Source organism: Camelus bactrianus, chromosome 18, assembly GCF_048773025.1.
Source record: "Camelus bactrianus isolate YW-2024 breed Bactrian camel chromosome 18, ASM4877302v1, whole genome shotgun sequence".
NCBI lineage: Eukaryota > Metazoa > Chordata > Mammalia > Artiodactyla > Camelidae > Camelus > Camelus bactrianus.
In genome coordinates, this window is record NC_133556.1 from 27,371,430 (window position 1) to 27,393,522 (window position 22,093).

The 22,093-nt window shown below is 55.8% G+C and overlaps 1 protein-coding gene across 13 annotated transcripts in view; it reads left to right on the forward strand.

Moving 5' to 3' along the window:
* Positions 1-16,048, forward strand: part of ABCA3 (ATP binding cassette subfamily A member 3) — a 44,034-nt gene extending 27,986 nt beyond the window's left edge. For 11 of the 13 annotated variants that reach the window (XM_074346493.1, XM_074346495.1, XM_074346492.1 and 8 more), the window contains 16 exons: positions 685-835; positions 2,252-2,350; positions 3,394-3,577; positions 4,385-4,688; positions 6,807-7,080; positions 8,621-8,825; positions 9,188-9,407; positions 9,752-9,910; positions 10,196-10,368; positions 10,959-11,087; positions 11,193-11,387; positions 13,267-13,454; positions 13,901-14,071; positions 14,326-14,516; positions 14,660-14,733; positions 15,189-16,048. In XM_074346493.1, coding sequence (XP_074202594.1) covers positions 685-835; positions 2,252-2,350; positions 3,394-3,577; positions 4,385-4,688; positions 6,807-7,080; positions 8,621-8,825; positions 9,188-9,407; positions 9,752-9,910; positions 10,196-10,368; positions 10,959-11,087; positions 11,193-11,387; positions 13,267-13,454; positions 13,901-14,071; positions 14,326-14,516; positions 14,660-14,733; positions 15,189-15,320 — 2,849 coding nt within the window. In that variant the 3' untranslated portion in view covers positions 15,321-16,048. The remainder of the gene's footprint in view (positions 1-684; positions 836-2,251; positions 2,351-3,393; positions 3,578-4,384; positions 4,689-6,806; positions 7,081-8,620; positions 8,826-9,187; positions 9,408-9,751; positions 9,911-10,195; positions 10,369-10,958; positions 11,088-11,192; positions 11,388-13,266; positions 13,455-13,900; positions 14,072-14,325; positions 14,517-14,659; positions 14,734-15,188) is intronic. The other 2 variants (XM_074346501.1, XM_074346502.1) reach the window with 2 other exon arrangements.
* The last annotated feature ends 6,045 nt before the right edge of the window (positions 16,049-22,093 follow it).

Here is a 22,093-nt window from a genome sequence, read left to right on the forward strand (position 1 = left end):
GCTAGGGCCACCAAGAGCAGGGGTGTGTTTGGAGAGGCTGAGTGTGCTCACCAGCGTTGTAGCTCTGTCCAGGGCTGGTGGGCAGCGCATGGAATCAGCCCCCTCTTTGCGGTGTGAGCATGGCCTCCTTTCTTGAGGGCAGCTCATGGTCCAACATGGTCCTGGCATGCCAGGTCCCGTCCACGTCCCACCAACAGAAGGAGCAGAGGTGGAAGACAAGCCCCCCTCCCCTTGGACATCCCAGAAGTTGTACCCCTCACTTCTGCAGCATTCCCTGTCCAGCACACAGCCTCACCAACACAAGGTGACCCAATTTGGTCACTGTCAGGCTAGGGGGAGGCTATAGAGGGTGGCCTTTGTCCTGAGGTTCTGTTACCAAGAAAGCAGGGAGACAGGGTCCTGGAGACAGTTTCTACTCTCGCCTCTGAGACCTGAGGTCTGAAGTCCTGCTCAGGTTTCACCTTCTTATCATGCTTAGCACCCCTCCAGCATTTCTCCCCAGCTAGAAGGCAGGGGGCGAGAGCCTCAAGACAGCACTGGGGTGCCCCAAAACGCATCCATTCTGGTTCATTTGCCCCTGCTCTCCAGCCCTTTTCCCCTGAGCCTGCCCCATGCGAGCCTGAGGGCCCTGGGTGGGCCAGCAGGAGAGTGGGAGATAGCCTCCCGTGGCTCCCTGTGTTCCAGGCGCTGGCTACCACATGACGCTGGTGAAGGAGCCTCACTGCAACCCCGAGGGCATCTCCCGGCTGGTCCACCACCACATCCCCAATGCCACCCTGGAGAGCAGTGCTGGAGCAGAGCTGTCATTCATTCTTCCCAAGGAGAGCACGCACAGGTATGTGTGTGTCCCCGAGAGCACGCACAGGTTCACATCCCAGAGAGAAACACACAGGCACAGGTCTGAGAAGGGAGCTCCATGTGTAGTTACTCGCCTTGAATTTTTGTGGCTTGGCCAATGGGCATCTCTCAGCTCCTGGGCTGCTGCCTCTCAGTGCATAGTGATCTGCTTGCTGGGTCTGGGGTGCCAGGCCTCCCTGTGCGTAAGGGCCAGGAGATACGTACCTTGTACCACGAAGGAGAGTCAGTCATCACAGGGATGCTCAGTGCTCCGTGCCTTCCATACTCGGCACCTGGTTCACTCCTATCACCACAGTCTGCTCAGAATTGATGTGGAGCTGTGAATTTGTGTATCTTCTCAGTCTCAGAATCTGAGTCATGGACACATGCTCATAAACAGAGCAGACACCCAGGGTTGGGAGGTGAAAACCAAACCCTTGATTCACAATCAGAAACTTCGGAATGGAAAACTCAGCAGTACGATAATCTCGCTACAAGCCCAAGCAAGTAGCGTGCTTTAATCACTGCAGTGTTTGGTGACTTAGATATACTATAATTTGTTTAACACTCAGTCTATTATCATGCACCCATGTTTTTCAAAAAAATATGTTAATGAACATCCTTCTGGAAAACTCTTTGTTGAGATCTCCAATGTCCTCTTCAAGATAGATTCCAAATAGTGGGGCAAATATTTCCAGATTCCCTTCTGGTAAGGTGATGTGTTTGACTTCCCCAGCAGCAGGGTAGGAGAGTGCCCATCTTACTTCACGTCTGCCAGCTTTGAGTAAAATTTCTTTTGAATATTTATGTATCTAATGGGTGAGAATGGCACATACTTGCTTAATTGGCATTTTGGATTTCTTCTGTTCCTGCTGGCGGGAGGTTGGTCATCTCCAGTGCTCACTGGGCTTAAGCCCTGCTTCTCTGGGTGTTGCGTGTTCAGTCTCTTGCTCGTCTACCAAAGTGTTTTATGTATTAACATCAACCATTTGTGTTGCCACTTTTTCCAATTTGTTGTTGCCTTTTATTTTGAGGGGATTTTTTTCCCTGTAGATATTTTACATTTAATGTGTCATATCTTTTTCCTTGTGATTTCTTCTTAGAGAATACTTCCCTCCCCAGCAAGTAAATGAATATTCACCCATTTCTTTGGGTTTCTTTTGTGATTTCACAGAAATGTACCCTATCAAAGAATGCCTTATAGGCCAAAGTACTCAAAAAATGTCATGGGGTCGGGGGAATGATGGGAAGGGAACAAACCTAACTTTATTTTTTGAAATGGAGTCTCAGGGAACTAACCTTCCCTTGCCCCTCCCCCATACTGCATGGAGGCACTGGTTTAGAAACAAATTATCTAGAAAGTCACTGAGAAGGAACTCATCACTCAGTTCATCACTTGGGGTCTTTTTCTCAGGTTTGAAAGTCTTTTTGCTAAACTGGAGAAGAAGCAGAAGGAGCTGGGCATCGCCAGCTTCGGGGCCTCCGTCACCACCATGGAGGAAGTCTTCCTCCGGTCAGTAAACGTGTGTCTGCCTTAGTCTGGGGCTCAGCCACACGGATGCTTTTTCTAAAGTGTGACGATAAAGCGTCCCCTTGATTATCATCTGGAACACCCAGACGTGGACACACAGCCCAGGGTGGGAGAGGGCAGTGGACTGGCTGTCAGAGCCCAAGTTCGTATCACAACCCTGTTATTACAAACTCCCCCATGTTGGGCCTGTGTGCGCCTCCCCTGGGGTCCCTCCTGGGAGCGCCTTGGCAGTGTCAGGCCTGCCAAGCTCCTCTCAGGTGTAGGTGATGATCCCAGAGCACATCTGCATCCATAACAAAGATGTGAGATTCAGCCCTCACCCCTCAGACCTGCGGGGTGAGCTCCAAACGATTAATGTGTGTATCAGACAGTTCTTGAATGCTTTATTTGGCACATAAAGTGCTGAGAACAAGAAATACAGAAATAAGTGTGAAGTAGATGTTTTTCCTTGAGGATCGCACAGCCTAGAGGAGGCAACAGAGTAAGTGGATACAAACACAGGGCCGCCCCAATCTGGTGGCTCTAGGCTTCAGTGTGGCCCCAGCACAGCCCGAGGCCCTGACACTGGGCTCTGCCACGGGACCTGCCAGCCTCGCCACTGCCCCCCTCCATGCCCGTTCTGGGGTCACCCCTCCTGGAACACACTCATCTGCCTCCTGGTCTCACTGTGGCAATGAATGCCCCAACCCACAGCTTCCCACACTTTCTGTGCTGCCCCAAGCCCCTTTGTCTCCCTCTGGAAACCCTGGTTATAAATGCTGACTTCAGTCAGTCTTCCCTTGAGATTAGGAATCTTCATGGGCAACCCTGTCTGGTTGTCTTTTCTGTCCTGGACTTTGCTTGGCTGCCATAGCTGGTGTCCCGGATATACTTACTGATGAATGAATGAACAAATGAAGGAACCAGCTGATGAAGCAGATGGCCTTCTACCTTAGTGCCTCTGCCAATTGCCCTCTTTCTGCCTCCGCTGCCCCCCTCCCTCCCCAAGGTCCAGAGTTGTGACCAGGCCTCTGTGTCTCGGCCAGGGTCGGTAAGCTGGTAGACACCAGCATGGACATCCAGGCCATCCAGCTCCCTGCCCTGCAGTACCAGCACGAGCGGCGGGCGAGTGACTGGGCTGTGGATAGCCACCTGTGCGGGACAATGGACCCGACAGACGGCGTCGGCGCCCTGATTGAGGAGTGCACCGCCGTCAAGCTCAACACGGGGGTGAGGGCCAGGCAGCAGCGCGGGAGATGGGAGACCCTGAGCCCCAGCATTAGAATCCACAAGGGCAGATGTGGGCGTCGGTGGGGGGGGTCAGTGCACCGGGAAGAGGGCAGATTACAGCTCCTGCTCCCAGGCATTGGCAGGGAAAAAGAAAACCCAGAACATTTTAATTAAGCAATTGTTATTTCTCATTGTTCTAAGTTGGCCACTAATGAATAAGAGTGAACATTTGCTTATTACAGTGCTAACGGTGCTCCATTTACCTTGTGCCCGGCACCCAGTGAGACAGAAGGCAGTGCTGGTCCCTCTTTACAGACAGGAAGCTGAGGCCTGGGCCCAGGTCCAGTGGGCAGCACGTGGCAGAGCTGGGCTCTGGTCCCCGCTGGCCTGACCCCAGAGCCCGGTTCCCCCTGCACTTAGAGGACAGTGAAGGGCTGAGGTTGGAGAGCACAGGCAGGGGGAGAGGTTTGTCCATCTGCTCCGATATAAGCGCGGCCTGAGTCCTCTGTCCAGGTATGGGGGAAGGCAGAGGCCTCGGCTCCACTCTGGGACAGCAGAGGGTCCCCTAATGTCCTTTGACGATGGAACAGTGCCTGCCCTGCCTCTGTAGCTGCTGTGAGACCCCCAAGGCCCATGTTGGGACCTTAGAGGTACACTGAGTGGGTCCTCCATGTCATTGATCAAGCCCTGGGAGAAGCCCTGGGACCCAAAGGCATAAATATCACCCCCCAGGCTCATATGGGGACCACGCCTGCTGCTGGCGGCTCTTGAATGACGGCTGTGTCACCCTCGTCCCCTCTGCCACAGCTCGCCCTCCACTGCCAGCAGTTCTGGGCCATGTTACTGAAGAAAGCCACATATAGCTGGCGGGAGTGGAAGATGGTGGCGGCCCAGGTCCTGGTCCCTCTGACGTGCATCACCCTGGCCCTCCTGGCCATCAACTACTCCTCCGAGATCTTCGACGACCCCATCCTGAAGCTGACCCTCAGCGAGTATGGCAGAACCATCGTGCCCTACTCGGTTCCTGGGACCTCTCGGCTGGATCAGCAGCTGTCAGAGCATTTGAAGGACATGCTGCAGGCTGAGGGCCAGGAGCCTCGAGAGGTGCTGGGTAAGGGGCATCCCTGGGGGGCTCGGGTCCCGAGTTGTGCTGTCCAAGCCTGGCTTCTCCACTGTGGCACTGTGGACATTTGGGGCAATTAGTTCTTTGCTGTAGGATGTTTAGCAGCATCCCTGGTATTGCCTCCAGCCCCTGCTACTGTGTCATGAAAAGCAACAGAGCCTCCAGACATTGCCAGTTGTTCCGTGGGGGAGAAGATCTTTGCCCTGAGTCAGGAAGGAAAAGGCGGCATCTCTAGGGCTGCACTTTGTCCAGACGGTCTTTTACAGGGGTCATATTCTTCAGGACTGTTCATAAATGAAATGCAAAACCTTGACCATCTTTATGTTACCCTTTTTCTGTTTGCGATGGTGGTCACGATATATCTTAATATGATGTGGTGTTTTCTTCCAACATCCTGAAACCAAAACTATGTCAAGTCCCTGGCGGTGGCAGTTGTGGATGCTGCCCTGGGTTTAAAGCAAGCATCGAGCTCTAGCTAAATGGAATGTGTTTGAAGGTTTTCTTGTTTTACTGCTCACCACCGTGCCCACCCACCTCGCTTCCTGGCCAGCAGCTTTGAGGTTCAGCACACTGATGGTCACAGAATCTTGGCAGGAATCAGGTTCTTCTTTAGGAAAAGGGTGAACATATCAGCATCAAGGACCAGCCCAGAACCACCCCAGAACAGGCCGGCTCTGCCATGGGCACTGCCGCCAGGCAGGAGCTCCCGCAGCCAGAGTGCCATTCAGCCTGCCAGCAATAAGGGCCCTGAGTAGTCCTGCTGAGACAGTGGTGGGTGCCTGTTTGTCACCTGTTTCCTGGCTGTCACCCAGCCTGGCCCAAAGATTTCATCATGGTGCACAGTGGCTCCAGGGTTTTAGGATGCTGCCATAGGCGCCCCAGCCTGAGTCTGTCTGGAAGGCCAGATTGCCTGCTCCCTCATCAAGTGTGGGCCCTTTCGGTCCTGAGCTCCTTACTGTGTGACTTAATTACGCTGTATTTAAGGCGTCTGACCCTTTTCCTTATGTACTGATGGCTACAGTAAGCCTCGCCGGAAGCCTTTGTGCCTACGTGTGTTTGGACTCATTGTCGTGTCCCTGTCCCCTCACTGACCCTTGGTCCTGCAGTGTGGGTGTCATCACTGTCCCCAGTTGACAGCGGAGAGGCATTGTCAGAGCAGGGAGCTCGTACAGGACTCTGGCTTCGGGCGGTGTGCACACGCAGGCTGGTAGAACTTAACATGCCCATGGTCACTCGGCGAATGGAGAGCGGACCCTAGCTCCCTCGTCAGAACCCCCGTTCTCCCCAAGCCACAGCTGAGTGAGAAGTAAAGGGAATCTGATGGGTCCATGCAGGGTCAGGGTTCTGTCACTGCCCATGGGTTACAGGAGAATGCCCAGAACCGGAGAATTTAAGACCCAAGGTGGGAATTTGCTGGAGTTCATCCAGGTGACAAAAGAGCAGATCCTTCTCCCTAGGCCTCCTCCCTCGGGCCACTCTTTTTAAACACTATTGTTTTATCCTGATTATAAAAAGGTATTTATTTATTCTATAAAGATTGGAAAAATGAAAAAGTAGAGGGGCAGTCCTGTGTAGCTCGGAGGTAGCTCCTCACCCACTCACGTGGCCCTGAGGGCTGGTCCAAGCCCACCTGGGTCTGCCCCTCCCTGCACCTGAGTGGCCCCTTGGGGACTTTGCCCACCAGGCCACCCAGCAGTTTCAACAGCTCTGCCTTCTAAAACCTCACCTCCTGAGCCAGCCTCCTCCCTGCCACATGGACCCTGATCCAGATCCCGGCCCTGTATCTCTGAGTGTCCTTTTAGAGTGTGTGTGTGTGTGTGTGTGTGTGTGTGTGTGTGTGTGTGTGTGTGTGTGTTTAGGGGGTGTTTGTGGGGCAGCAGCTCCTTTGTCTAAAGGGGGCCCTGCCCAAGGCCTACGGCCTAAAGCCTCAGGTCCTGCTGCTCCCACCGACTGGCTCCCTGGGCGGTGGACAGCGTGCCAGTGGAAGGAGGTGTGTCCTTTCTGTGGTTTCTACAGCCCTCCTGAGCTCCCCAGAGCAGGGCCTTGGAAAGTGTGCAGGCCTCAGGCTGGTCATCCACGCTGCTAACTCTACCATTGTCCTCCCAGGTGACCTGGAGGAGTTCCTGATTTTCAGGGCCTCGGTGGAAGGGGGCGGCTTTAACGAGCGGTGCCTGGTGGCAGTGTCCTTCAGAGACGTGGGCGAGCGCACGGTTGTCACCGCCCTGTTCAACAACCAGGCATACCACTCCCCGGCCACTGCACTGGCCATTGTGGACAACCTTCTGTTCAAGCTGCTGTGCGGCCCTCGGGCCTCCATCACCGTATCCAACTACCCCCAGCCCCGGAGCACCCTGCAGGCTGCCAAGGACCAATTCAATGAGTATGTGCACTGTCCTGCCTGTCAGGACCCCATTCCCATCAGGTCAGGACCCAGCCTGGCCCGGTCAAGACCCTGCTCCCATCAGGTCAGGGCCCCTCATCAAGACTGACCTCCTCAGACACTGCCAGTGGCCCCCAAGGGCTGCACAGGTAGATACAGCATTGTTTCTGCCCTCAGGAAGCTCCTGGTTCTGGCCAGGGGACCCCTGCCCCACATCTTCCTCAGCCTTCCACACTCACCCTTTCCCTGGACAGCAGATAAGCTGGTGAGATCCCATCCCATGTACATCAAGGCCCCACAGGAGATTCCTGAGGATTAGGACTTGGAGGACGGCCGTGCCCTCTCCCCATATCTGCACCCAGCTCTTGCTGGTGACTGTCCCTGGGGGGGTCCCAGTATCTGCTCCTGTCCACCCTACAGCACCTGCCTGTGTGAATGTCATTGCCCCTCAGTGGCCTCAAGTCAGGAAGCCCATTAGTCCTTAGGCTTTGTCACACCATCATGTGTGTAGGACTCTCCCACATCCTGGCCTCCAAAGCTCTGGGGACCATCCAGAGGAAGCGAGAAAGTCCATTAATTTCAGAACAATCACTCCACCTCAGGGCAGTTAATTAACAAAGGCGGTCTCATCTCCACCTCCCATGGTAGACTGTGTCGTGTGCTGCTGTCCTCTTCCCGTCTGCTACCTCCGGTCCCCACCCCTAAAGCAGAGACGCGGTGGTGATCCTCTGCTCTTGCTGGGCCAGGGATCAGGCTGAGGACTCAGGCTTAGTACAGTGACAGTGGACAAGGAACAGGACTTTTTGCTTTGTTATGACAGCTTTGGGAGATAGAATTCACCTGCCACACAGTTCACCTGTTTATGGTTCACAGCTGAATGTTTTCTAATGTGTTCGCAGTTGTGGCGCCGTCACCACAATATTTTATTGAATGTTTTCATTATCCCCAAAGAAAACCTGTGACCACTGGCAGTCGTCCCCCAGGCCTCTCTCCTTCCTCTCTAAGCAGCCACAGTCTGGTTTCTGTCTCCATGGATTTGTCTGGACATTCCACATAGATTGAATCAGATGATATGTGGCCTTTTGTGATGGCCTTCTTTCACTCTTAGAATTCGTCCACATTATGTCAGTACTTCCCCTTTTTTTAGCCAAATAGCATCCATTTGTCCTAGCACCATTTGTTAAAATGGTCAGGGGTGCATGGTGGGTTTAAGCAGCAGAATAATGTGTCAGAGCTGGTTTCTGGAAGGCGTTGCCAGCAGTTGAGTGCAGTGCACACTCGAGAGGGGCACAGGGGACCGATGGAAGAATGGCCCTGCCATAGCTGGGGACAGGAAGTCCAGAGGAGGAGCTGCTCTCAGGGGGACTGAATCTTCCTGGCACGGCACACCCGAGGCTCTGGTGTTCTCCCTTAACCCCTTTAGTGGCTGGGCCACTGCATCGCATGCTTTGGCCAGTGATGGCCGAGGACTTGATCCCCCAGCTGCCTGGACGTGTGTGACCTGTCCCTGACCTGCCCTGCCCACCTCCACCCTCCACAGGGGCCGGAAGGGATTCGACATTGCCCTCAACTTGCTCTTCGCCATGGCCTTCCTGGCCAGCACATTTTCCATCCTGGCGGTCAGCGAAAGGGCCGTCCAGGCCAAGCACGTGCAGCTTGTGAGCGGAGTCCATGTGGCTACTTTCTGGCTCTCGGCTCTGCTGTGGGACCTCATGTCCTTCCTTGTGCCCAGTCTTCTGCTGCTGGTGAGGGCTGTGTTGGTGCTGGGACCCTTCCCCTGCATATATATTCGAGAGGCATGCCTGGGGGCCCCTGTGTAGACCAAAACCAGCCTGGGGTCCATGATGACAGCTCAGCCCCTATCCTGGGAGGATGGTTTGGAACACCCTAGCAGTCCCCATCATCTGTCCTCATGCCACCAACCTCTGCCCCACTTTGATAGGTGGGGCCCTGGAGTGGGTGCCCTGGTGACAGCTCCCTACTTCCTCAAGGAGGGTCCCAGGGTTGAGAGCCGTGGTGGGGGAGAGGGGGAAGGGGGCACAGGCAGCCTGTGGGGTTGATGCACCCCCTGTGGGCCCACCGGCCCGCCCCATCTGTGCTGCTACAGGTGGTGTTCAAAGCCTTCGACGTGCACGCCTTCACACGGGACGGCCACGAGGCGGACGCCCTGCTGCTGCTCGCACTCTACGGTTGGGCCATCATCCCCCTCATGTACCTGATGAGCTTCTTTTTCTTGGGGGCGGCTACTGCCTATACGAGGCTGACCATATTCAACATCTTGTCGGGCATCGCCACCTTTCTTGTGGTCACCATCATGCGCATCCCAGGTGAGTGCCTGGAGCCTTCCCCCACAACCCCATTCCCACACCCTCATCGCTGCTCTGCCCCAACTGGGGCAGCACCAGTGGGGGCACCAGGCGAGGCCATGTTCCAGCTCCCCTGTCCAAGGTGGCCCTGCTCAGCCAGCGTCCATGCACCCCATCCAGCAGCAGAGCAGGTGGAGCCACCTCCTGGAGGTGCTGTCCCAGGAAGGCCTAGAGCCTGATCAGTGAGGGAGGCAGCCAGGGCTGTGTAGGGAGCACTGGGAACTTGCCTTCCCTGTTTTATCTATCCTTGGGGGCAGGTGTGGTGTGTCCTCTAGGGCTAACTGGTCTGGGCATCCTCCCCACAGCGGTAAAGTTAGAAGAACTTTCCAGAACTCTGGACCATGTGTTCCTGGTGCTGCCCAACCACTGTTTGGGGATGGCGGTCAGCAGCTTCTACGAGAACTATGAGACAAGGAGGTACTGCACCTCCTCCGAGGTGGCGGCCCACTACTGCAAGAAATACAGTGAGTGTCAGGCCCTCCCTCGGAGCAGCCCCGTCCTCTCGTCACAGGCACAGGGGCACTTTGCACAGTGAAACCGCCCAAAACGCGGGGGATGCTTGGGGCTCCCAAGTGGCGGGGACACTGTGGGGCCCATCCTCGGAAGACAAGTGGACCCTGCACCTGCACGGCCTCCATCCAGGGGTCCGGGTGCAGGTGCCCAGTGGCCCAGAGAGAGGAGCTGGGACCCCAGTGGGGAGTAGGGCGCTCACAGTCACAGGGGCAGCACCCTCTCCCCCACTTGCACAGACATCCAGTACCAGGAGAACTTCTACGCGTGGAGCACCCCAGGGGTTGGCAGGTTCGTGACTTCTATGGCCGCCTCCGGCTTTGCCTACCTCACCCTGCTCTTCCTCATTGAGACCGACCTGCTGTGGAGGCTAAAGACCTGCCTATGTGCCTTCCGGAGGAGGCAGGCCCTGGTGAGTGGCTCCTGGGCCTCCCTCTGGGCTCAGGCAGCTCGGCACTGGCCCCCTCCCACTTAGATCAGGCTTCCTGGGCCCCCCCCCCACATAGGGAGGGCCTCAGCACCTGGCCATGGCCGGGGTGCACATCCACCAGCAGCGCTATCACCAGGGACTCAGCTCCGAGACCCTGAAGCTTCGCAGTGGAGGGAGGCTGGGGTCTTGGGGACCTCGGTCTCAGCGGAGGCATATGGGCCAGGGTGCCCTTATGTTTGTCACATACATTCCCTCCCTAAACAATCGAAACCTGCTGAGACAGCATCGGATGTACAGATTAACACAGGATTAACTGGGTCTAAAATGTTAGGAAGTTTTTAGGAAGAGGAGTTTGGTAGTTTTCTCTGTGAGTCCTGCACCGTCCTCCTTCCTCAGGCAATTTGTATCTCCTTGATGCTGATTTCAGCCCTTATGGCCACCCAGCTGTCCTTGTGGGAGGTCTTAGTGGAGCTGAGCTGGGGTGTGGGTCTCAGAGACTTAGCCCTTTTTCCCACGGAAAATGACCCCTCAGGCTGGAGCTCACCCCTGCGGTCTTTTTCCAAAACAATTAGACAGAAGTGTACACCCGGACAGCAGCGCTTCCTGAAGACCAGGACGTGGCAGACGAGAGGAACCGAATCCTAGCCCCGAGCCTGGACTCCTTGCTTGACACGCCTCTGATTATCAAGGAGCTTTCCAAGGTCAGGAGGGCCCTCCCTCCTGGGTCTGCCCCCAGTCCCTGAAAGCTGGTTCCTGGCTGCTGCCAGGCCTCCCCATCACTGTATTTTCTCCCGGGGACTTTGCAGGTATATGAGCAGCGGGTGCCCCTCCTCGCCGTGGACAAGATCTCCCTCGCAGTCCAGAAAGGGGAGTGCTTTGGCTTGCTGGGTTTCAACGGAGCTGGGAAAACCACAACTTTCAAAATGCTGACCGGGGAAGAGACCATCACTTCTGGGGATGCCTTTGTTGGGGGCTCCAGCATCAGCTCTGACATCGGGAAGGTGAGTGCAGCCAGGGAGGCAAGAAAGGGGGCTTGTCCCTGTCACCGTTCATGGACAGCAGGCAAGGCAGTGACCAGGGGCCAGAGCTAAGCCAGTGATGGGGAGGAGAGTAAGGAGAAGACTAGAGCTTCCTCAGCCAGAAGGGACCCAGCCTGGCTGGTGAGCTGAGGCTGGGTCCCTCCCAGAGAAGCTGCTTCTCTGGACCTGAGCTGAGTGGCACCCCCAGAACTCTGCCCACAAAAAAGAACTCCATTCTGTGTGCAGAGATTTATAATGATGGTGTCCTGGGCTGCTGAGACCCGGCATCCCACTGAGAACGAGAAGCTAGATAAAGTGTTAATGATAAACTATGTCATTAAGAGCATCGAAGAGCCCAAGGCATGGTGAGGACCTCCAGCCAAAATCTGTGAGCCCTGAGAGGTTGCACCTCGGCACAGAGGGTGCACTGTGGGCCAGGCAACTCGGGCGGCATGGGTTTAGGGACTTACTGAGTGTAGGGGGCAGAAGCAAAAGCCCAGGGCCCCCATGGAGGGGTGTGATAGTAAACCTTCCCCACGTGGGGCTGAGCCCCAAAGGCCACCTTTCTGGGTAGGGATGAAGCAGGCCATCCTCTCGCTCCCCCTGCCCCTGGGGATTGTGTGGAGGTTTTCCTGTGTGCTGAGCAGGGGCTCCCAGGCGGCTATACCCTCAGACTGCAGCACACACCCTCTCTGGAGGAAGGCTTCCATCCCAGGCGTCAAAGAACCCCCCGCGTAGTGTGGAGTAGTGAACAAGCGAAAACAAAGGAGACAAAGCACTGTGGCTGGAGCCCACAGACACAAGGGCTCCAAGGGAGAAAGAGGCCCACCACTTTGGATTTGCAATGACTGGACCTAGATTATAAAACAACTCAGGTTACTGTGTTTAAAGAAATACAGAAGATTGAAAATATATGCAAGAAGGAGAAAAGTGTAAATGTGATCTGGGAAACAAGAGGCAAGAGTAAGAAGTCCTAAATACATTTAACCTGAGCTCCAGCAGGAGAGGAGAAAATGAGGAACAGGTAATAACTGCTAAGGTCGTGGCCAACAACTTTTCCAAATCAATGAAGAACAGATTCTGGGAGCCTAAGAACCCCAAGGAGTGTAAAGAAAAAGAAACCCCATCTCTGGAATCCCGAGAACCCAGGCTTGCCCATCCTCCACCAGCTGCTGAAGGTGGCTGGAGACAGTGGTGTGGTCATTTGCCCAGGCCAGGCCCCACCCCAAAGGTGTTGCCAGCAAATATCTCTTAATAGAAGGAGGAAAAGAAAGGTCCCAGCACACATTAGATGTTTGTTGAATACAAGTGTGTATCTATCAGCTGCAAAGCAGTGCATGGGCATGGTTTCTTTGGATGCTGAGTACATTCTTGGACCAGTCCACCCCCATGCTGCCCGTGGGTAGTTCAGCCTGGTGTCCTAGGAGTCCCTGCTCCTCAGAGTGTTGACGCTGTGCCGGACAGAGTGGGCCTTGCGCCCGGCATCATCCCACCAGCGTCTTCCGGAGGTGGCCAGCAAGGGGAGGGGGACAACCCTCCGTTCCCTCTCCCCAGCATGGAGGAGTGTGAGGCCTTGTGCACCCGGCTGGCCATCATGGTACAGGGTCAGTTCAAGTGCCTAGGCAGCCCCCAGCACCTCTGGGGCCCATCTGTGACCCCTTGGTGTGTGGCAGTCTGGGTGCCAGTGCCCCCTGGCCCCTGAGCTGGCCGAGTCCCTCCCATGTCCCCACATAAGTGCTGTTAGGGGGGCTTCAGCAGAGGGCGGTGCCAGGGCCTGGGCACTGGCTGATGGACCACCCTGGACAGATCCACAGACAGAAACCCTCTGACCTGCTGCCTCCTGGCTGTGTTCTAACCCCAGGTGCGGCAGCAGATCGGCTACTGCCCCCAGTTTGATGCCCTGCTGGACCACATGACGGGCCGGGAGACACTGGTCATGTATGCCCGGCTCCGGGGCATCCCTGAGCGTCACATCGGTGCCTGCGTGGAGAACACGCTGCGGGGCCTGCTACTAGAGCCACATGCCAACAAGCTGGTCAGGACGTACAGGTGCACTTGTGCCCTGGCCCCTCCCATGCCCCCTGACTCAGTGACCCCAGGTCTCTCTTACCAGCGGGGGGTGGTACACAGGTCAGGGTCTGGAGCTCCTACTCACTGTTCCAGGGTCAACAGGGATTTGGTAGCACGACACAGGCAACGCCAGGTGAGAGGGACTGCCACCTGGAGGCAAGGGCAGCACAGGTGATGTCAGGGCCCCAGTCAGGCCCCCTTAGGTGGAGACAGGTGGTCTAACTGTTCTTTGTGTGGCTGTGGACCAACCCCCAGGGCACAGCTCTCTCTAGGGCCTTCAATTCCATGAGGTGGGCTTTCCAGGAATGCTCACCTCATTCCTCTTCACCTGGGGCACTCTGCCATCACTGGGCCCAGTCCTCTACTGGGACCTGGGGATCCCACACTAATCGGCCTTGCCTTCCCCTGCACCCCATCTGCTCCAGCGGCGGCAACAAGCGGAAGCTGAGTGCTGGCATCGCCCTGCTTGGAGAGCCTGCGGTCATCTTCCTGGACGAGCCGTCCACTGGCATGGACCCCGTGGCCCGGCGCCTGCTCTGGGATACCGTGGCAAGAGCCCGAGAGTCTGGCAAGGCCATCGTCATCACCTCCCACAGGTACAGCCAGGGTCTCTGTGGGTCAGTGGAAGAGCCTCCCATGGGGGCTGTGGGAGGGACTGGGTGGACAGAAGACCCATCAGCAGCTGGTGAAGAGTCTGTGAGGAGAGTCCCCAGGCTCTATCGTGTGGGCGTGGGAATCAGGAACAGTGTGATCTGGGCATCGACGCTTTCCCATGTGCACAGCTTTTGACGTGGAGGGCGGGCATCAGCATCCCCCAGTGTGATACCAGGCCTCTGCCCCCTCTCCCCAGCATGGAGGAGTGTGAGGCCTTGTGCACCCGGCTGGCCATCATGGTGCAGGGTCAGTTCAAGTGCCTAGGCAGCCCCCAGCACCTCAAGAGCAAGTTTGGTAGCGGCTACTCCCTACGGGCCAAGATCCGGAGCGATGGGCAGCAGGAGGCCCTGGAGGAGTTCAAGGCATTCGTGGACCTGACCTTCCCAGGTGTGTGCCACTGTGCAGAGGGTGTCTGTGTGTCTGTCCATCCCTGACCCCCAGGATGAGGGCTGTGATTTGATGGGCCCAGGCCCCCCTCCCCTGGCCCTCCAGTCTAACCCTCACGGGGACACGGTCTCTCCTTTGTGCAGGCAGCGTCCTGGAAGATGAGCACCAAGGGATGGTCCATTACCACCTGCCTGGCGCTGACCTCAGCTGGGCGAAGGTGAGCTTGGGCCCCCACCAGGCCTCAGCTGTATCTAGGGTTGGTCCCTCCAACAATCACTCCTATGGTGATTCCAAGCTCTTTCCAAGAAGGAATCCCTTTCAGTTTTTGCTCTAACACTCACCCTAGTAACTGCTAGGTTTGGGGGTTTATATCTGAAATATTTGAGTTGGAAAAAATTTGATGCAGAAAAGGAAATTGACCCAGAGAGGGAACACAGCTTGCCCGAGGTCATACTCTGAGCCGGGAAGACTCAGGACGAAGCCTGCTAACCCCCTGCAGCCCACCTTCTCTCCCTGGGAGCACACGCCCACTCCCATGGGTGCTCCAGAGGCCGGGCCGGGGCAAGGGTAGGATCTCTGGGGCCCTTACCACCCTTTATGGCCAGAGGACTCCCCAGCCAGCCAAGGAGCCGGGCCCTGGCTTGTTAACTGTGGGTTTTCTGCTCCCCAAAGGTGTTTGGTGTTCTGGAGAAGGCCAAGGAGAAGTACGATGTGGACGACTACTCTGTGAGCCAGATCTCGCTGGAGCAAGTCTTCCTGAGCTTCGCTCATCTGCAGCCGCTCAGCGAGGATGAGGGGCCGTGAGGAGCCAGGCACACAGGTGGGCGTCCTCTCCCTGTGAGTTCACCTTATCCTGCACCCTCATTTTTGATCACTGTTTTCTATGATGGATTTGAGAATCAAGGCACAGTATGGACCGGGTGTACCGGTGCCCTCACACTGGGAATCAGCATGTGAACATCCATGTCTCAGGCAGTCGCCGAAGCCCACTCTCCAGAACTCCAGATCCCTACCAAGAGCAGATCCAGCAGTCTGTGCGGGCAAGTCGGGGTCTTTGGGCGGAAAGCCATCCAGGAAGAGGCCTCATTGACCTGAGGAGAGCACCCAGAGACACCCCCATGTTCACACCTGGCTCAGAGCTCCCCTGGGGTGAAACAGGAAGCCAGCAAGACAGATGGCACCTGGCTCACTAGGCTGCCCAGAAGGAACAGAAAGTCGCCTGTCGCCATCCTCAGGGGACATGTGGCTGGATCAGGCGCTGAGGTCTTGGCTTCCAGTTCAGCTGGGTGTCCTAGGAGTCCCTGCTCCTCAGAGCGTGGACGCTGCCCCGGACAGAGTGGACGCTGCACTGGGCATCAACCCACCAGCGTCTTCCAGAGGCGGCCGGCGAGGGGAGGGGGACAATCCTCCGTTCCCTGAGAAGCCAGGGACCAGGAGGCCAGTTGGGAACCACTGCCGGGCTGAGCGTCCATCCATGAAGGGTGTACCTGATGCGTGGTAACTGTCTGGAAAATAAAGGTTGGGAGGGAACACGGCTGTGGTCTGTGAGTCACAGGATGGGCTCCCCAGACCAGTCACTCACCCACACCACAACACAAACCTGCTGTATCAAGTTTCACAGACAAAAGCAAGAGCTTGTTTTCCCAACATGTAGTAAACTTGCAGAACTCACTGCCATGAGGTGAAGGAATCAGCCAGAAATGCAAGTGCAAAAGCAGGTCAGATAAATGGCCACCAACAGACCCTTCATCCACAGCAGGAAGAGTGTAGGGTGGGCGTAGGAGGGTGCGGACCCGGGGGGGCAGGAGGCCTCTGGCTCCAGGGACACTCATGGGCTTTACGCGCCATTTTCCAGAAGAATCTTCTTCAGCGTCAGCTGCCTTTTTATTTACTCACTCTCATTTCTTTCAGCTTTCTGAATTTCTGTGATTTGAATCCCTGTGCCTTTTACATTCCCTTAGAATTCATAATTTTAGAAAATACTTGTTTTCATCACTCTGGTTCATTTGCTACAGTTTCAAATCTGCATTTTCATCAGTCTCTCAGAGTTTTTTTTTTTAACATTGATTTGATTTTTTAAAATTTTTTATTGAAGTATAGTCAGCTTACAATGTTGTGTTAATTACTGCTGTACGGCATAGTGATTCAATTTTATATATATTCCTTTTCATGTTCTTTTTATTACAGGCTATTATAAGGTATTGAATGTAGTGCTATACAGTAGGACCTTGCTGTTTACCTACTTTATATATAGTAGTTAACATCTGCAAGTCCCTCAGTGTTTATGAACGCTGCACATAGTTTCCATTAGCTTTTTTATTCCCTTTAAAATTCTTCAAACTATCATCATTAATTTCCACATTATAAAAAAACACAGGAGTCGCTGCAGTCCTAAACGTTGCCCAACAGAAAACACCTTCCGAGAGGTAGGCTGTGACTTGTCTTCAGGTGCTGTGGTGCTGCGGCCGTGTTGGGTTTGCCAGGTCTAGGAGGAGGGCAGAGGCCAGCACAGCGTGGCCACACATCCCCCAACAGCCCTACTGCAGCACATCCTGGCCTTGGTTTTAAGCCTACTTGTTAAAGATTTAGAAATTTATCACTTTTCTCCTTTGATACCACAAAACAGCACTGAAGGAACAGCATATGTCAAGCACATACACATGAAATCAGACTGCACTAGCCCAGGGAGAAGTGGGTTTGTTGATGGGAGATAAGGTGGAGAGGTTGGTGCAGAAGGGACGGGAAGGACGAAAAGCAGGGGCTGTCATGATCAGAAATCCCTTTTGGAAGACAAGTCGGCAGCTATGGAGAGGATGATGCAGGCACAGCCAAGGCTGCAGCAGCGGGGACCTGAGGGGAGGCACACGGCACAGTCAGGGGAGAGCCCGGAGGACTCTGGGGCCTGTGGGAGGAGCCCACGACTGCACCCACACGTGGAGCCTAGGCAGTTGCAGGAGAGACACTTAGGAGGGACCCCAGGAGCAGCAGAAAAGGGCACTGCTGCTAGAGTCCACGCAGTACCCCTGGGTCATCTGCAAGGCTGCTGGAAACCCAGCATTGGAGCCAACTGTCTTCAAGGAGCCAGGATTGGGGCCTCAGAATCCCTGCCCCCAAGCCCTGGCAGCTTTGGTTTGAGCTCAGGGGTGGGGCGGGACCCTCGACTCCCTGACAGGAGAGTGTGCCTGGTTTACTCCTGCACCCATTCCTACTCCACCCTACTTAGACCTCTGGGCCCAGACGGTCCCTGGAGATGCTGGTCCCAAAGAGCTGCTGCATCTGCCGGGTGAGGCCGTTCTTAGGGACTCAGCTCCTGCCCTGCCTCCACCAGCAGTTAGGAGACCCAGGAGCCAAGGTTGTGCCTTCCCTTCCCTGCACGGCCTGGTCCAGGGCTCCCAAGGGGCAGAGACCATGTCAGGGCCTGCCCTGTCCTGCCCAGTCCTGCCCTCAACTGAAACAGGCAGTGGACACGTGGATAGTCCTGCAGTCTGACAGCTGTACTCAGAACCAAAAGCCCCTGTGAGGAGGAAGGAGAGCAGGCTCGTGGGGAAGGTGGGGCGACCCCACTATTGGGTGGGGCCTGAAGGCCGAGCCCCTCCACTGCCTTCACCGTGGGGAAGGGCTGCCACACAGCAGGTCACAGGACAAAGAGACCCACCCCCAGGCCACGGGAACAGCTCCGCCCAAATGAAGACTTCGCAGTGGTTTAAAAAGACGAGTTTATTTCTCTGCCAAGTACAAAGTCCACAGAAGGCAGTCTGGGCACTCTGGTCAAGGTCTCAGGGAGCCAAACTCCATCGGCCTGCTCCATCCAGGTGCAGGCCTCCCTCCTCAAGGTCACCTCTCAGGGTCCAAGGTGCCACCAAGACTTCCACATAGAATGAACAGGAAGCAAAGGGAGGAGCAGGAGGGCACAGCTCCTGGGTGTCACATGCTTCCACGTCCATTGCATCATCCAAAACACAGGCACATAGCTGCCCCAGACACAGGCAGCTGGGACACGCAGTCTTTTATTAACTGGCACCCAAAAAAACTCAAACACCAGGACACAACCGCAATCCCTGCCATGACTGTAGTGGGCAGGCTAGCCTCCCCAACGAAGTGGTCCCACCAGCGGACTCATGCATGCCTTTATTGTCCACCTGAGCTGGTGAGACCCCACCTCACCCAGGAAGACCTGGTTATGGCCACTTCTGCTGGTCTGTGGCCACACCCTAGGGCCCACTTCCCCATCCCCCACAGAGGACCCTAGCCCTTTGGTTGTAGGGGCTCAGAAAAGCAAAATACACTGGACAGTTTCTTTCTCGGTAAATTCCAATCTTTAGTCCGGGACTCAAGGGGAAGCCAAGGCCATCCAAGTCCCAGGGACCCCTGGCCCAGTCTCACAAAGCAGCAGACAAGACTGAGGCAGGGAACCCAAGATGAAGGAGTGAGCCAAGGCCAGCACCTGGAGGGGAGGCTGGAAGGCAGGTCCAGGGGTGGCCACAAGCTGTCTGGGGATAACCACACACACCAGGTGGAGGAGGAGCTTGCCCTGCCTGCCTGGACTGGACTGACACACCACCAGCCCAGCCTGAACTCACTTAATTCCTTGAACACACAGAGGCAGTGACATCCTAAGGCCCCAAGGCAGTCAGACTTGACACCTACAGGGCCAGAGCCTGGGGACAAGGGAGAGAGGGTTCCAAAAGCCTAGCCCCGGGGCTAGCCCACCAGCCAGGGCAGCTGATTCCTGCTGCTCCATCTGAGTGACACCCCACGACAGCTGCTGTTCACCTCACCTCTGGGGAGCAGCACAACATTCACGGCATAAGCTGACAAGGCCCTCTGGGGAACCCCCTCTCTCACACAGTCAGTGTGAAGGTCAGTGCCGCCCACGCTCACCCAGACCCTGCTGGCTGTGCTACAGACCAGAGCCCCACCTGCAGACAGAGGGACATTCCTGGGATGTCAGACTGGGTTCACCTGGGTCCAGAAGGATTAAACTCTACCCACTCTTGCATCAAGGCGATGGCACAAAGGGGTTCCAAGAGGTACCCCCAACACCAAAGTCAGGGTTAGGCTGCTTACCCGACCCTACAGCTGAGGCCAGCAGGCCAAATGCACGATATTCCACCCCCTCCAGACACAAGGCCCAATTCCCTGAACCCTGACTCAGGTCCACACCCAAGCCCTGGAATGTTCAAGCCCCCCAAAACCCCTCCCTTCCCCAAGGAAGGGCAGGGCACCCTAAGGGGACATTCAGAAGGGGGGTTCAGGGTATGTGGGCCCGGGGACTGCCCAAGAAGGGGCACCAAGACAGCAGTCCCAACCCCCACACACGCCCAAGGAGAAACAGCCAGGAAGCAGCACAGCCCTGGTCCCCAGAGTCTCATCCCCACCTGATGGGCACACGTGGCGTAGGCTTTGAGCAGGCTGCAGAAGGGGCTGAAGCTGCGGGTCAGGCCCAGGGAGCGGGGGCCCTGCCTTCTTTCCTCAATACACGGGGCTGCCCAGGCCCCGCTCCTGGGGCCCGGCCCACACCCCACAGATGCCGCATCAGATGCCTCCAACGTCAGAGAAGCCCCAAATCCACTGGCTGCAGATGGCCAGAGGTGGGCCTGGGACCAGCCAGAGGCCAGGGCGGCTCACCCAGCACTGTGGCACACCGGCTTTCCTTCTCTGTCAGTTCTGGCCGGGCCCCTCTTAGCCCCCTGTGACAGCTCCAAGGTGGGCAGCTCAGGGATTACTCTGCTTGACCTCCTCAGGGCAGAAGCGGTCATGGGGCTTCAAGCATGAAAACCAGCTCCCAAGCCCACTGTTCAGCAGCCCCTGGCCCTGTGGCACCCCCAACACCCCCACACCTTGGGGACACAGCTCACCTGGAGCTGGGGAGGCCTCACCACAGCTCCAGACCTAACTGGCTGGTTGGCCCTTTCAGACCCAGGCGGACCAGTCAGCGCCTCCTCCTGGGCGCCTTCAGGGGCTACAGGCTACAGGTAGCCCCACAGATAGGAGCCAGGTCTTGTTGACACACCTCCTCTTCTAATGCCTCCTCCAGGGTCACCAAGCCATCATGACCTCCCTGACCCCACCCAAACCCCTTTCTTCCACCTGGCTGGGCCATGCCCACCCTTGGCACAGAGTCTGTCAGCAATGGGTTGAAGTGCTTCTTTGACATCATTTACAAGGGGATGCAATGCCTGCTCATAGCTCCTGTGTGGCCCACTGTGACCTCCAACCCAACCCAGGCCATTCCTGACCTTTTTGGTTTTTTCCAAACAATTCCTTTTTGTTTCTCTGTTATTGTTGTTGTTTAGGGGCAGGTGTTTATTTTCTAATGGAGGTACTAGGGATTGAACCCAGGACCTCGTGCATGCTAAGCACACACTCTACCACTGAGCTCTACCCTCCCCACCCTGATCCTTTCAGTGTGACAGGTTACCAGCCTCCAAGGGCAAGCACTGCAGAGGCCATCAGGCCCACAGAGGATAAAGGCAGAGGGAACATTCTGCCTTGGTGGGTATGCTCTCAAAATGAGTGCAGCCCCACATCATCAGCAGGTGGCCCTCGGCCCTGGGGGAAAAGGGAAGGGGGCTCAGGACAGTGGCCAGAACCCAAAGGATGCATGTGGTGTAGAGCTCCAGCCCTGGGGCCAGCTGCCCATTGCCCTGCCCACAAGAGCCCTGACCCACCTCCTCCATCAAACTGGGCCAAAGACTTCCTGAGGTCCCCAAATGCCACAGATCCCAGGCCTCAATACCCATGGCCTCAGCAGGTTTGCACTGGGGGCTGGGATGGGAGAAACTCCGGATTCCTGGAAGGCTGGGGTCAGGGGACCTCCAGAGTTTTATTTTCTCATGTTCTTTCCAAATACATTCTGCTGATTCTCAAAATGGCAAAAGCCAAGATGCTCAAATTTTAATGCTCAACAGCTGATAACACACTTGATAATAAAATCAACAATATTTAGAAACAAATTTGATTAAATTCAAAAGGGGTTGAATAAATCATGCTTTTAGACTTAATATAAAATGTGTTAAAAATATATACTCATGCCAAATTATATTATTTTAGAGCATTAAAAAAAAAAAACACCAGAAAGGGCTGTCAGCCCAGCAGGCTGTGTCCCCACCCTCCATTCACCATAGTGGGGATAACTTGCCTGCCCCACGGTCACTGGGTCCCAGGGCAAAGGCCTTTCTGAATTTGGGGCCTTTCAGGCACACACTGACTTGGCCCAGGATGTGTGGGGCTCTCATATGTTGCCATGGCCCCCGCACAGACCTCCAGGTGCTGCAGGCTGGCCCACCAAGGCCACACCATCCCCAACACCAACCCTCTGGGCTCCTGCACCACTACAGGGCCAAAACTGTCCTCCTGTTCACTTCTGCCTCCATGAGTGACCACAGCAGATGTCACAGTGATGCAGGGAATTTAACTTGCTCTAAATGCTCCACCTCCCCAAATCTAAATCCAAAGGGAGAACTAGGACCCAGACTGACCCTGCCTGCCAACCCCCACCCCCAGGAGTGTGTTGGTGCCTCAGCAGAGAGGACTCAGGAGGCAGGCTGCTCCTCCTGGGCTGTCTTTTGTCCCCA